Source organism: Dermacentor andersoni, chromosome 2 (assembly GCF_023375885.2).
Source record: "Dermacentor andersoni chromosome 2, qqDerAnde1_hic_scaffold, whole genome shotgun sequence".
NCBI classification, from domain to species: domain Eukaryota; kingdom Metazoa; phylum Arthropoda; class Arachnida; order Ixodida; family Ixodidae; genus Dermacentor; species Dermacentor andersoni.
In genome coordinates, this window is record NC_092815.1 from 77,833,781 (window position 1) to 77,848,745 (window position 14,965).

At 42.9% G+C, this 14,965-nt stretch overlaps 1 protein-coding gene across 2 annotated transcripts in view; it reads right to left on the reverse strand.

The window, feature by feature from the left end:
* LOC126542059 (3'-5' RNA helicase YTHDC2-like) overlaps positions 1 to 14,965 on the reverse strand; it is a 77,855-nt gene that overhangs the window by 54,728 nt on the left and 8,162 nt on the right. For both annotated transcript variants that reach the window (XR_011892781.1, XM_050189036.3), the window contains exons 7-14: positions 13,885 to 14,041; positions 12,693 to 12,747; positions 11,946 to 12,102; positions 10,455 to 10,611; positions 10,160 to 10,352; positions 3,416 to 3,594; positions 2,549 to 2,639; positions 2,087 to 2,174 (exon numbers count right to left, since the gene is read on the reverse strand). Coding sequence is in view for 1 of the 2 variants with exons in the window: in XM_050189036.3 (XP_050044993.2) it covers positions 2,087 to 2,174; positions 2,549 to 2,639; positions 3,416 to 3,594; positions 10,160 to 10,352; positions 10,455 to 10,611; positions 11,946 to 12,102; positions 12,693 to 12,747; positions 13,885 to 14,041 (1,077 nt within the window). In the remaining variant the exon portion in view is untranslated. The remainder of the gene's footprint in view (positions 1 to 2,086; positions 2,175 to 2,548; positions 2,640 to 3,415; positions 3,595 to 10,159; positions 10,353 to 10,454; positions 10,612 to 11,945; positions 12,103 to 12,692; positions 12,748 to 13,884; positions 14,042 to 14,965) is intronic.

Below are 14,965 nucleotides of genomic sequence, written 5' to 3' on the forward strand. Positions count from 1 at the left end.
AAATTGGCAGGGGACTGAAACATCTTGGGGGAGCTGATATTGAGTCAGCCCTTTTGTTGTGCCCCAGTAGCCAGAATAGCTTTCAAACCGCGACCACTTCGAGTACGGCTCAAAAGTGAGTCGGTCGAAAATGTTTGGAACGGGAGGCAAACAGAGCTTCCGTAGAAGTAAAACGTTCTGTTTTGTTTTATTTTTTGAGCATCGGATAATTTTCGCGATTTAAGTTTCTTTCAATATGTAAAAGTCTGAGCTTTGTTTGTGTTTTGTTAGAGAAGCTCGAGATTTGAAAGACGCGTTTTTTGTAAACATGTAGTATCGCGAGGTGTTCATTAATAAGTATATAGGCTTTCTTTTTTTGTGTGCGTGAGGAACCTGAAGGTCAAGGTTATCATTTAGAGGCCTATCGTAACACGCGCGTGTATTAGTTAACCTTCTTTTGTTTTATGTGTTTTTTTATTTTTTAATGTTAAGCGCGTAGATTTTCAGTAAGTGCTTGACTTGCACTGAGAAGAGCTCTTAGGTCCTTTAGCGCGTGTCCTGTGTGGACGGAGTGAAGCAGATTGTTAATGACTTGGTTGTGCTCGTGTGTGTCGAGGGCAGCCGTATTCTGGCTTCTCTAGTACGCGTGCGTAGAGCTAGTTAGTAAAAGACACATTTGTTCAAAGGTTCCTCTGTGTTGCATAAGTTACGCAAGTTTGGTTGTTTGTTTAAGGAATGTGTCCTGTGTGGATTAAAGGAACAAATGTGAGTAAGCGACGCAAGTACGCGTTTGGAATAGGGACCACAAAGTTAGCGCGTTTGTGATGATGTACCTGTGGAGTTGGCCAGACAGTTCAGTGGCAGCAGTACATGAGATAAGTACGCCACTGTGATAGGATAAGAACAGGCTGTTCGCGAAGTTAGGCTGCTTAAGTTATGTTGGGGTATTGGTGTTTGAGAGCCTTCGGTTTAATTCTGCGTAAACCTTTGCCCTTGTGCAGCACGACGGTTGGGTTTGGTCGACTTCAAGAGGAACGTGAACGCTCGTTTTGGCGGCACAAAATTTTGGGGCAAAATTTGGGGTTCCCAGTTGAGTGACTTGCATTGAAATTTTGATAGGAAGCCTGGCAGGTTAACAGCTAATTTCGGGCGTTTGAACGCTGAGTGGTATTGTGTTGCCGGGTCGACTCTTCTGTGCCAGTTGTTGTAAGATGGTTGAAGGCATTCCAAGTACGCAGGGGTTGCAGAGAGCAAAGCCATCGTCTTGCTCGCCAGCCATTCTCTTCCTGCCCAGCGGTTGCCAGCACTGGCCAGGCGAGATTTTCCGGGCCATGGAGGAGCTGTTAGGAATGGCCGTACGGGTTGACAACGTGCCAGCTTTCAGCCCGCTGCACGTGTTCCAATCCGGCCGGACGGGGCGCACTTCGGAGAACTGCGAATGGCCGGCAGCCACGTGGCATGCGGTCAGCTCAGGAATGTGGTACTCGGCCGCGCCACCCGGGACAAAGCAGAGTTCTACGAAGCCCTCTGACGTCGGCTCCGGCCCTTTTCACCTGTGTGTATGTGTGGCACGTGTATGTGAGTCATCATCCTCCTCCAACAGCCCTCGCCCTCCTCCAAAAGGGGGGGTCATCTACGGCGACGTCGAATGATGACTGGACGAACGTTTCCGTCCACTGGGAATCCGTCCACTGGGAATCTGTCCAGTGGGATTCAAGGGGGGACCAAGGGCTTATAAGCAGCGATTGCCGGCTGCTAGAGTGTGCTCGTTGTCGTGCTCGTTGTCGGGAGCTGAGTGCTCGTTGTCATGCTAGAAATGTACTAGTGAGCTGTGTGCTCGTAAGCTGTTTGCTGTAAGTTAGTCTTGCGGGCTCCATATGGGAGTCACGCTAGACTGTCGATGTATGTCTTGCCTAAAATGTTAATATGTAAATAAATCCTGTTCACTGAGTTCCTCTCTACGACCTTCAACTCCTTCAAATGGTGGCAGAGGCGAGATCGTCCGACGACTCCTACACCTGGTTGACAAAGGTGGGATCGTCCAAATCCTAATAATATGAACAACACTAAGTAAAAAAAAAAGAAGAAGAAGAAAAAGAACACGTACAATTTTTCGAACCCCAGGTGGCATTGTGTTGAAGACTAGCCGCTGCTCGCTACACTGCAGGTTGGAATGTAGCATGTACAAGACATACCTGGAAAAAGAGAAGTATGCGACAGGTTGCTGCAATCTTGTAGAATTACAAGTTCAACTTGGATGTTTATTGTAAATTGTAATTGCAATTTATTTGCACAAAAACCAGTCTGCTCAGTGGCAAGCTAGTTATCACAATCAGTATAGTGAAGTATGGAAAATGTGGCTGAAGGCTGTGTCTAAGCAGCTCATTTAAGTGCTAAAAAGAAAGAAAACCTAGTATATTACAAGATGGGCCTGGAAAAGACACGAGCAATGTCTTGGAAGCAGCCCATGATATTACGTTCTCTCCTGTCTATGCTTTCCAATGAAAAACTTTATTGATACGCAAACCTAATTTGTCAATTGTAAATATGTTGTGCACAATATTTTCACCTTTTCTGTCCAGAAAAATTTTTGTCTGCCAGAATTTTATCCCTCAACGTGCTCATGTCATCGAACCCAGGAAGGAACACCAAAATGGCACCTGCAAAAGAAACAGAAACACAGAGTTTATAGTCGAACCCACTTATAACAATATTCAAGTGCCATGAAAATTCAATTTCTCTTCTTTTTCTTTTCACGGATTTCCCATTTTTTTACCTTCTGGCACATACATTCAATAGACATAATTCATTGTAATGACCAATAATGCAGCATGGGGGCATTGTAGTAGGCAGGTTATTTCACCATAGAAAACATACAAAAGTTGACAGTGCAGCAGCTTCTCATTGTTATCACTGATATATGTTAAATCCGGTATCGTTATAAGTGGGTTCAACTGCATCAGCAGGGGGGGGTTCAGTCTAGGTATGAACTTGAAATGCCGCATGGCCAATTTATTGCGCACAAGTCTGTTGCACGCAGGTCAAGAAAAGAAATGAAAATATATGTGGTGCTGCTGCTTGTACAATCGTTCTGTTAACAGTACGAATAAGTGAATCAATCAATCTATATTTCTGCCTTGTACCCGAACATGTTCCTGATACCATTCACAGATACTTTTTTTTGCTCTATTATCAATACAATACTGCCATAGTCATTGAGAACAGTGCGAGTCTGGTTACACGTTCTTAATCACAATTTTCAATAAAGTGGCAAACAGGGAATCAATTAAGTAGCCCTGATTGCAGTCTACGTCACACTAAAATAACTGCTCCAAAGCAATAGAGAGGTGGAAAAGGTGATGATATTGTGCAAGGTTGTGCATTACAGCTGCTGTTGTTCAAGTTGTCAAATAGTACAGAGTGAAATGTTGCTTACCATCTTCAGAGCTTGCATGGACTTTCTGCAGAAGGGCTAGCAGCAACTCTAGATCGGTCTCATCATCATTCGTTGTGCGCAGGTACAGGTCCAGCTGCTCCCGCTCTGCAGCCGTGAACTCCTGCTCGGCAATGCCAACGGAGTCATCCGACTTTGGAAGCCCGTTCTGCATGACCAACCTTTTAGGGAGAGAGGCAAGCAGAACACTTAGAAAGTAAGACACAGAAACAAAAGCAATTGATGTTGACAGAAAACAGCCCCAAGGAATGAGCACATGTGGCCATAAGGAGCCATAATGCCTTTGCTTCAATCAGTAAGCCAACCTTCGCTACACTGTCTCTTCTGCTTAGAAAACGCTGTGAAGTCATCAAGGAACACAGAAAGCCTGCCTGCCCACTTACAACTTGCAACTAGACAGCCTTTTGTATAAAAGCTGCTAGCACAATAACAGAGAGTTTAGCCTGTACATATTATACATATGTTAGTATGATTTATGGAATGCTGGGTTACTGGAGAAATAGACGTAAGCAGCCACATTGGTATAGTACCATCTTGTAGCACAGGCTTCAAACGGAGAAGACACAGAACTCTACATGCTGTGATCAATCACATTCTGCTTAAGCGTATGTGTAAAGCGGTGGCAGCGACATAATCCTCAATGTGCATCCTTTATTGTTTCGACGAGAACACCAGCATAACACAAGAACGTTTTTGAGATGTGGGTGGACAAGGCATTATGAGATGTCGCTACCAGCATCGCTATAACCGTCTACGTCACTGGCAATCTGGTATTCCACAAAGTGTAATGTTATACGAGCAAGATAAAACTCAAATGTCACATACAAAGGTGTAGTCCTGCCATACCGGCCAACCAGTCAAGTTAAAAATTTCATAAAAATTCCATGTGACACTGAGGGGGAAAACATACGGGCGGTGTGGAAGGAGGAAGTCTGATAGTATGCATTTCTTTTTAAAGCTTGCATTGAGGAAAACGCCTTTTGTGGGATACATACACACTTTACTAACTGATGATTTACCTTCAGGCGAGGCACGCAAGCAGCAACAAACTTGGAACAGCAGAGACTGATAAGCAACACAATGTTTTTAGATCACAGCGACTTTTTCAATGACTTTGCTGTTGCCAATTTCACCTTCTCCAGAAACTTCTCTGTAAAAAGTTGTTCGAAGCAAGTAGCCCTCTGGTGTCCTTTCACTATCAGAATACTCCCAAAAGGTTTGGAGACCAACAAGCAAAACATTTTACGCAAAAAAAATTTCAAAAAACTTGATGAAACATTTGTAAAATCATAAAATGAGCTCAAGTTCGTAGACATTATGAAAAATTCTGGAGAGGTGGCACGTATAAGCACTAGCACAGTCGAGCTCATTTATAACAATATTCAAGTGTCAAGAAAATCCCATTGCCATAACTGATAATTGTTATAACTGGGTTGCAAAAAACAACAACAGAGGGGACAAACATCCAAGGATTTCAATTAGGCAGAAAGAAGTACAGTTGAACCCCCTTAAAGAATTACTGTTTTTAATAACACTCGGATGTAACAATGAGAAGTGCAGGGGAACTTTTGCATGTGTTCTATGGTAAAATAAACCATTTACTACAATGTTCATATACAGCATTATTGACTATAACAATAAGATCTGACTACTGGGTGTCTGCACTGGAAAGAAGAGAAACACAAAATCCAGGGGAAAGAAGAAAAAGTGAGCTGCCACATCTGCCTGCATACCACAACAGCTTTCATGACACACACGCTTTCGTGATGGCACGCCTTCGTCACATGGCCGAACGCTTTGCAAGCTCTGTGCACCTTCTCCAGTTTTCCTTGCAACGAACCAACTGCGCCAATATTGGAGGGAGGCAAGGGTTGTGGGCGATAGAGAGGGGTGCAGGCAATGCATAGGGCATTGTGATGAAGGCATGTAGTGTGGGGTGCGTGGCATAAGAGTTTCCTGCAAAATTACTAGAGGGAACTCTGGTGCTAGTGTCTACGGGAACTGCAATAGGAGCAGTTGTACCATCATGGGAATTATGGGAAGTACATGGATTTGCCTAAACTTCGTCCTTTTGGCTTCAAACGGCTTTGTGACTTTGTAAAATCGTCATTTTCAACAGTTCATTGCATAATAAATAATTAAATAAACATAATTAAAATTGCCCGACGGCAGGATTCGAACACAGGGACTCTAGCACAGAAGCCTGATATTGCCACGACCTCGACACAGTTGACAGCCACACTGTGCAATTCGGTGCCACATGCTAGGCATGTTGGGTGGCTCCCAGAAGAAGAGAACGACAAAGGTGCCAGGACAGCGATAAATAAAGAGATCTACAGCGTCGACCGAAGTCCTTTGTGGCTTTGTCTGTGACAATATTGAAACCATTAAGCCACGGGCGCATGTATCGACAAGCGAATGAAACGCCCTTATGAATTTATCGCGGGCATGCCAGTGCCTTAAGACGCTTGGCGCGTTTCGATTTGGCCACCTGGACAAGCTCAATCGTTGCAATTAATAGCAATTGTACGCGTTCCCGGCGTCTTCTGCACTTCGAAGAATATAGATTGCGCTGAAATATACAACAATAAGATTTATATAGCGTAATATACAAAGCCTTAAGGACATCTGAATCCACAAGCACGAAGATCAAACAAATCCATGTACTTCCCATCATTCCCATGGTAGTACAACGACTGCAGCGCCAGAGTTCCCTCTAGTAATTTTTGTAGGAAACTTTATGGTGTGTGGCACAAAAGCGGGTGTGGCTAAGGTGTTGGGCACGCAGGCAAATGCAGCAGTATTGCTTTTTTTCCCCCAAGAATGTTGTTTCTTTTTTTTTTTCTCCATTCAGGGCACACTCCCAGTTGGCAGACTTACCATATCTATTTTTCGGACTTTAAGTCACATTTCTTCTTTCAAAAATTTTCGTTAGTGTGTATACAACTGTGTAAATTATATATGCATGAAACCACGAAGGCAAGCGCGACAATTATGAGTGTTTTTCTTTTTTTTTTACAGGTACAAGAAATTGTGTGCAGTACATTCTGAAAGAAACTGAGTCTTGTATTAACAGTGGAATAACCATGGCGACAGATATTAACATCTAGGGCTCGCTGTGTAGCCAGCACAGAGGCAGCCAGCTTGGCCTCCCTAATATGGGTGCCTTCATAATTGGAGGTCGTGTGTACTAGTTTGCTGTTATAGTTTAGTTTTTCTTAAAGGGCCCCTCACCAGATCTGGCCATCTTGAAGTGGCAAGCGCAGTGCATACAATGTGCGCTAGCAATCGTGTCTGCTAAGTATTAGATCCTTATGCACCGTGGAAAAAGCTTAAATTTCAAACCAAGTGCCGTTTGCCCTTCTTCTCGCAGGTGCCACGCTCCAAGCCACGTCAGTCCCACAAGTGCACCTAAGTACATGGCAGTTCTGTGACATCACTCATAGTGACACGCGACTTTGAGAATTATTCAAGGCAACATCAGTTATTTGTTTAACCTGTTGCTTCAATAGATGAATTAAAGTTTAGAGAAATAATAAAACATACAAACCGAATGTCTGCATGTTTCTGTTTTACTTCGTCCCATAGAAAAAGAGATGTACTTCTGTTTTGCCTGCTTGTTCCCGCGTCATGCAGCCACGCATGCAAAGAATGAAACTGTCATTTTCTACCATGCTCAAGCGCCGCAATCATGCTTTCACGCCTGCCTCACTGCTTGTGATTGTGGTACTGATTAGCTGTTCTCATGCAGAGCGAGCAAAGTTGAGCTTGCGTGTGAGACTATCATCAGGGGAAGGGGAGGGGGGGCGACATATTTGTCACACGATTCTCTGCCCCCAGTATAGGAGAAAGCTGGGAAGGAATTTCGCATGCGTAGGCCAGACAGGGCAAGTGGTAACAGTGTCTACGGTGGTGGTGATACTCGTCTCCTGAAATCACTGGTTCATGCAAGTTCAAATACTTCTACCTCTCCTATTATTGAACTAATTTGAAAAATTGTTGCGGTAGAACACTCCTTCGAGGGCACGTAACAACTTCTAACGTATAACCAATATTTGCTATGTGTCCTGGTGAGTGGCCCTTTAAAGAAAAGGTTAAACCCACGAAATTGATGCAATAAATAGGGAAATGGTGTCACAATTTTTTATTGTGCATTGTGGTGATCAAGATATACCCATTACAAAAAGCACCAATTGGTTATCATTATCATCTGTAGCCCACATGAAATGCCGCTGCGTTGCGGGCTTCCAGTTGCATTTTACTTTTATATGCCTGTGCTTAGGTTCAGGCAGTCCTATTGTGATCTGACGTATGATCAGACGTTGTAGGCACATCGCTATTGTGCGATGTGCCTACAACGTCCAGTAAAAGTTAATTAGAAACGGACGATGAAGACACAGCAATACTGCTGGCCATAGTGGCTGGACTTTTTGACTGCATCGGAGGATGATAGCTTCGAATGAAGTACAATAAATGTTGGTTTTTTTGCACCCAAGAAGTGCGTTGGTTGAAGTTTTCTTCTGCTAAAATTTGTGGCTCATAAAAATATTCTTTACAGAAACTTAGTGCCCTGGAATGGGTAAGTACGGGATTTTGTAATGAGTGTACAAGTATGCATTATCACTTTTCATTATGTGGACAAAGTTAAAATAGGTGCATCTTATACACCGGTGTGACTTACACACCAACCTTTTCTTAACTTGCAAGAAGTGTGGGGTGCAACTTATACAAAGGTGCAACTTACTCTCAGGAAAATACAGTAATGGTTACAACTGCTAACACAGCATGGGAGCATTATAGCAAGCAGTCTATTTCCCCATAGAACATATACGAAAGTTGATGGTGCATTGGATGCTCGTTGTTATATCAGATATATTGTTAAAACCGGTATTGTTATGAGTGAGTTTGAATGTGTTCATGCTTAGCACATGATTCTCACTTGAACAACTGCCAGGTCTGCTGCAAGGCAGTTTAACTCTTTCGTCACCATGCCCATACAAATCGATCACCGGTGAACGATGCTTTAGATCGCCAATTTCGACTTATTGGAGCCATTTCTTATTCATATAAGGCCATCCAGTGGTTAGTACAGACAGTCCACTTTCAGAATCAGTTTAAATTTTCGCACTCCGGTGACGTGATTTTTGACGGACCTTTTTGTGAACTAATGTGTATATGTTGCTGTTCTAGCGAAAAGAGGAGTGGCTGCCACCTCCTGCCGCAGTCGAGAAAAAAGCATGCCGCTCACGTTACGCCGCACTAGCATCAAAATTTTGTAATCAAATGACTCCCAGCACGTCACAAATTTAATTATATCGCCAGCTTTGCCATTCAACAGTGCTGAGCGGAGATAATTAACTGAAAATGACGTCACCTGTTCACTAGTGAGCTTTGGTTTGGAGTCCGAGTCGTTTTATTCCACTAAAGTGTATTTCTGAAGGTGCACCACATGTTCAACATGTGGACCCAGTTTTTGCAAACAGTTTCCAAGAGGTTCGGTAACGCTTCTCTCATAAAATCTTGGCAAGGGGCGCTGCTAGTGTAACTGCGCAATTACTGAAATTCGCTCCCGTGGCGTCGTCCCATGTGGCTGCACCAAGAGAAAGGTGTCCTGCTTGAAACTATGCTGCACCCGCACTTGGATTTAGTGATGAGGACTCGAGTTATGATTCCGAAGATGACAGTAAAGCAGATTCAAGCTCTGACGGCGACAATGTTTTGAGTCAGCATGGGACATCCGCAGCTGTTCAGCAACGAGTTTCCTTTACAGCCTTGAGCGGTCTCCTTCCTTGTGCGCGCTTATCTGCCCATCTTCTTTCACGACCTGACAGCTCTACTGATTATCTTCGGAGTGCACATTTCGCTTGGTTATGATGTGCTGCCATCGGCAGCAAAAAAAATTCCGTTGATGCCAAGAAGAAGCACATCTCAGCCCAACACTACGGATCAGCGCAAGACAGTTTACAAGGGCATGGGATTTCTTTCTACTGTTCTTCTGTGCAGAGCTGATAAAGACAATGTCCAAAAATGCAAACAGATATGCTTGGATGAATAATCTTGTAGTTGCCCAGGTACGCTGAAAGCGATCGGTTCTGGAAGAAGTGCATGACTCTAGACGAACTGGTGAAGTACTTTCCTTGGTCTTCTCATTGGACCATCCTCAGAAGATGCCGAAAAGGCATAACTGCAAAATGTGTTACGAGGACCACAAAGTTGAACAAAAACGATACGTTTTGTGGGAAAATTGAGGAGTACCCCTATGCTTCACAAAATCCACAAACTGCTTCACCGCATGGCATGAGCGAAGAACTGGTCTTAGCTTCTTTTTTGTATCGGAAGAACAGCAGTGTACTGGGCATTTATTTTTTCAGACACTATTCCTGGGAATGTATATTCTGAATTTTCTTTGATATTAATATTTTTGTGGATCTCATGTTTTTTGTTTATTGTTTTTATCAACAGGCAGCAAAAATGGCAATTTCTAGAATTTTTATGCCTAGCTAATAATATTTGTTTGTTTGTCAACATATGTTTCTGGAAAGATCATTTCATTATGCACAATATGCTATGCTGAAATGTGTGCTGGAATATTATTTGTAGTGGTAGATAATTTTTTTCAGAGTCCTATAAAAACACTACCATTTTCTCGCGGTAACGAAAGAGTTAATGGGCGATATGGGGCGGCAAATTTGACAAGAAAGGAAGGACCACATGACTTGCACTCACAAGTGAGCCAGGATAACTTCGGCTGTCCCTGACTGGTGAAAGTGCTGTGCCCAATCGAGGGCCGTCCAGTCGTTTGATGCCCGAGCCAGGGGGTCTGCCCCGAGAGACAGCAGCTCCTCCACTATTTCCACCTTGCCTCGACCAGCGGCTAACATCAGCGCTGTGGCACTCGTCTCGCTGTGGCGGTACTCGACTAGAGGCAAGCAGACGGCAAATTGAGCACAGAGATCCAGAATATGTGTGGCAGATATACAAGATGACAGAATGTAACTTAGTGGCTGTGCGCACAAATTACCCGAGACATTGTCCGAGAGGATGTAGTACAGCAGCTGAGAGAAAGCCTCATCTGTTCCTGTCATCCAGGCATTCTGCAGAGCCCGGTCCATCTCTGCAGTCAGGTGCGCATCAATGTCGGGTGAATCCCCATCATCGCCATTATCCTTCCTTTCCTCCTACATGCAACAAAAGCGGGAAATCGATATACTTTGCTTTTTCTTGAATGAAGAGCTCCACACAATATTGATGACTGAGAACTCAACTCTCATAAAAGGCAAGAGTTAGGCACAGGCTCCCTATGCATAAGTGCTTCATTGTACCTTGTAGTACCTGTCAATGATTGTTCACTACCATCAGGATTACCAAGAGCTGGAAAGGTGCTTCTCCACCGCCTACAATTGGGTTTTGCCCTAATCTCTGATTTCAACTGACAGAGGTCCTATTCCCAAAAGAAGAAGAGAGACCCAAAATGAATACGAGGACACACCAATGCAATTCAATTATCAGTGCCTCGCCCCGACTGCAACATACCCTGCCGTCTCATGGCCAAACACCTCTTCTGGGAACATCAGGCTCATAAAGAGGGTCGCTGCAAATACCTAGACAGGATGACAACACCCTGTATGGCTGGATCCAGAGGACTAGCTCGATAAGCATGCTGTGAACGACTCACTTCTGGCCTTCGCCCACGAGCCTGGTTTGCTATTCAGAGGCCCATGCAGACAGCTGACTGACCATCATCTGCTAGCCCCTCCCTTTCCACCCATTCCCATACCTGAATTTCCCTAGGGCTGCAATACAGGCCAAAGCACTAGCCTCTCCAATAAAGACGTCGTTCATTCATTAACATTTTCTCAGCCACCGAGTGCTGTCAAGGACATTCTGTGCTCTGCATTTAAGATGACTAATAAATAGGAATGTGTGAATGCCGAACAGTAGATTTCGAATTGAATATCGAATTGAATCAAGAAAAAGAAACTAATATCGGATTGAATATCAGAAAAATCTTTCAGCCATCACAAACCCTGTGATCCATTCAAAGGGTAATGAAATAGAAAGTACTTGCTTCTTTTTCTTTTTTTCTTTTTGCAAAAAAAAAAAAAGAAATGTTGACAGAATACCAGACATGGTGCTGTGGCCATAACTCAAATAACCATGTTATGTTTATGTTTCAATTTACAAGATTAGATTATTTATATGTCGTTTGCTGTATACAATATTCTAAGCTGGTTATGCATGGCAGAAGTGAGGGTGCCAATGATACCTTTTAGAGAACACAGTCAAAGTTGCAGTTCAGCAACAACCCTGTTTTTTGTTCACACTTTGATCTGAATCGATGAGGAAAATGTGGCTTCTTGCAGTGTGCTTGTTGCTCCATTCACCAAATGCTTAATTCCTTCTTTACATGATCACTGCCAAAGGAAGTTTCAAAAGCTGCTGGAAATTTATAAGCCACAGTTTGGGAAACATTGGTCTGCTCAACTTCGTTCCAAGAGTACCCTGCACTTACCTGGTCCTCTTCAGGTGACCGACTGTTAGCTGAAGGGTGAGTACTAGTTGTGGTTACGCCCTGGCTATCACACCACTTGGCAAGCTGCGCTTTCTGCTGCTCAGCCCTGGGCCTGCTTTTCTTCAGCTTCAGCATGGCTTGGCTGGTGTATCCCGTCCTGTGTTCATTTTCCAATCACCATACCGCAGTTTTCAGGTGACAAGTGTTAAAGACAGGAAGCATACGATTTCCAAACAAAAGTGAAAGGAGCAGGGACATAAAATTTTCAGCTCTCAGTTTGCTTTGCTTAAAATAATAGGAACGCCACTGATCATAATTTACCCTCATGCACAATTTTTGAATATGTGCTGGATATTTTATTTTCAGGGTCTTAATATATAGTGAGTTTGGTTTTTGCATGCCTATGTGACATCATAATGCGACGAGGAACATGAACGTAAAAGTCCAAGCTTGAAATTAGCTTCAGCAAGCGGTCTAAAAATGGGGTCTGTGAGCCACATGCGACATACACAGCTGTTACACATAGCTACAAGCACTCTATTGTTTGGCTTTTCTTCTCTTATATCAGCCTTAAGCAATTGGCGAACTGCCTTTTAAAACACAAACACACAACAGCAGAGCTTGCAGAAAGATATATATTTCAGGTATATGCCCTGATGCCTGAGGAAAGCTTGAATCTGAAAGATTAGGAAAAAATTTACAAGTTCAAACTGGCGAACCCACATATGCGCAGGAAATTGCACTTACAATCGTAAGACGTCCTCCAGAAAGTAGGCCTTCACTTCATATGATCGTGATGGCACTAAAACACAAACGAGACAGCATTTTAAATGTGGGGCAAAATACAAAAAAATATGATGTGCTCTGGAGGTACAGTCAACGTACGATTTTTCAGACCCCTAGGGGTCGCGAAAACGTATGAAAAATCGGGCAGTCCGAAAACATGAATGGATGCCTTTTGCTGCGCCCTAGGCCTCAAATCCCCACAAGCACGTCAGCACATTTATTAGGTGTATCAGTGCTCGTAGTGTGATAAGAGGCTGCGGGTGCAAGCGTGTGTATTTAAGGAATACATACCGTGTCCCGTGACAATTTACCCTTTCCACTCTTGATATGCTTCACCGCAATACTTCGCATATGCCTCACCGCGTTGCATTTTTGCATTAGGGCGAAGCTGACTTTTGATAACCAGCATTACCCCAAGCGCCATGCTTTCCGAGCTTCGAATCCACCGGTGAGTATTACAAAGGCGGAGTTGGTGCCATTGGTAACAGCGGGGAATTGTTTTAATGAAAAACACGGCACCGAACAGCAAGAAACCTGATAGTGAACGTCGAAGTAGCTAAGCCTAGTGTTGCCGTGGTGGTGGCTACGGCTGCCAGCGGATTTGCGTGTGAGAGTGCCAGTTCGAGGCGGCGAGCTAATCGAAATGGCGGCGGCGGTGGCTTCGATTAATGCCGTTTCAGACCTGCGGTCATGGCAAACGAAAAGTCTGAAAAATCGGACAGCGAAGGTTTTTTGTGTCCGAAATTTCAGGTGCTCTTTTACATTGACTATACGAGGTTTGTGGCGGTGCTGCGAAAACATCCAAATTATCGGGAATGTCTGAAAAATCAGCCGTACGGAAAATCTGTCGTTGACTGTAATTGAAAAATAGGTGCATAAACCTAGTGTACACATTTATACCTGTCACCATTCAAAGGGAGAAAATTCAAAAGGAACTTGCAAGAAAATTCATGATAAAAGTACACCCGTCTAATACAAACTATGTTGACTGGCAATGAAAGCAACACTAGCATGAATGACTGAAACATGACAGTTACCCGGTTAACATGGACACAGTCGAATCCATCTGAATTCAATCAATTTTCTTTCAGTTGATCATCAGTTAGGAAGTAGGTACATCCATCACAGCTTTAGAAAATTAAGAGCAGCATACCTTCCACAACAGGACAGCCACCAAAGTATTTGACAAACAGCTCCACATCCATGGTTGCGGACATCAGAATAACTTTTAGATTCCGGAACTTTGGAAGCAAGTCCCGCAGCACAGTAAGCAAAAAGTCGGTAAATCGGTCCCGCTCATGAACCTCGTCCTATGAAAGGCAGATAAAAAAAAGCAGCATAGTAATCAGAATGTTGGTGAATGGTGATGCTCGAGAACCATAGCGTAGCAGAAGCAAAACAAAAAAACCACTAGTGTACTACGCGGAAGCTCTGCTTGGGGCCATCTCCACTTTTCCTATTCAAAAACACGTAAAACACAGAAATACCTTTATAAGGCAACTGTTAAGTTGATTTAAATGAAATTTGTTCTATTTGCGACAAAAAGCACATTTCAGCAACTCTAGGAAGAATTTTTATTTACGGTATCAAGCTTTTTACAATAATATACAGAAATCTGAAACATAAAAAAAAAGGAAGGAGGAAGTTTACAAGCCTGCAAATCTGCACCAAAAATAGATATTGTACTTCTTTAAACTGCATCTGTTAAAGCATTTCAAGTGTACAAATGTGATATATGAATGCACAGTTCATGTGAATAGTTACAGTATTCACGAGGCTTTTGCAAAATTTGTACTCACAAATTAGCAGCATATATCAAAGTATTGCACAGTCGAACCCAGATATAACGACTTATTGTGTATAATGAACAGCTGTAAAATCCCCTTGAAAATTTCCGTGAAAAATCCCCTAGAAATTTTTGTGCAAAATTTTCATTTTATATATTCAATTATTGATATATTGAACTATTTCGCGGTCCCCTTTGAGTTTGATATGTCCAAATTCGACTGTATAATATATCAATCTTGTTCACTTCAAAAATATTATTAGGTGCAGTTTACAGAATTGTGATACATCTAGCTGATTAACAGAGTTGTAAATTTGATAGTACATGAGTCGTTCTTCTTTTAGTTTTGCACATTTCAATAAAATAAATAAAAAAATATATATAATATACTGTATAGCTATATGAATTGAAAATACACTACCAATAGCTATTAGGTTTTAACTTTTCC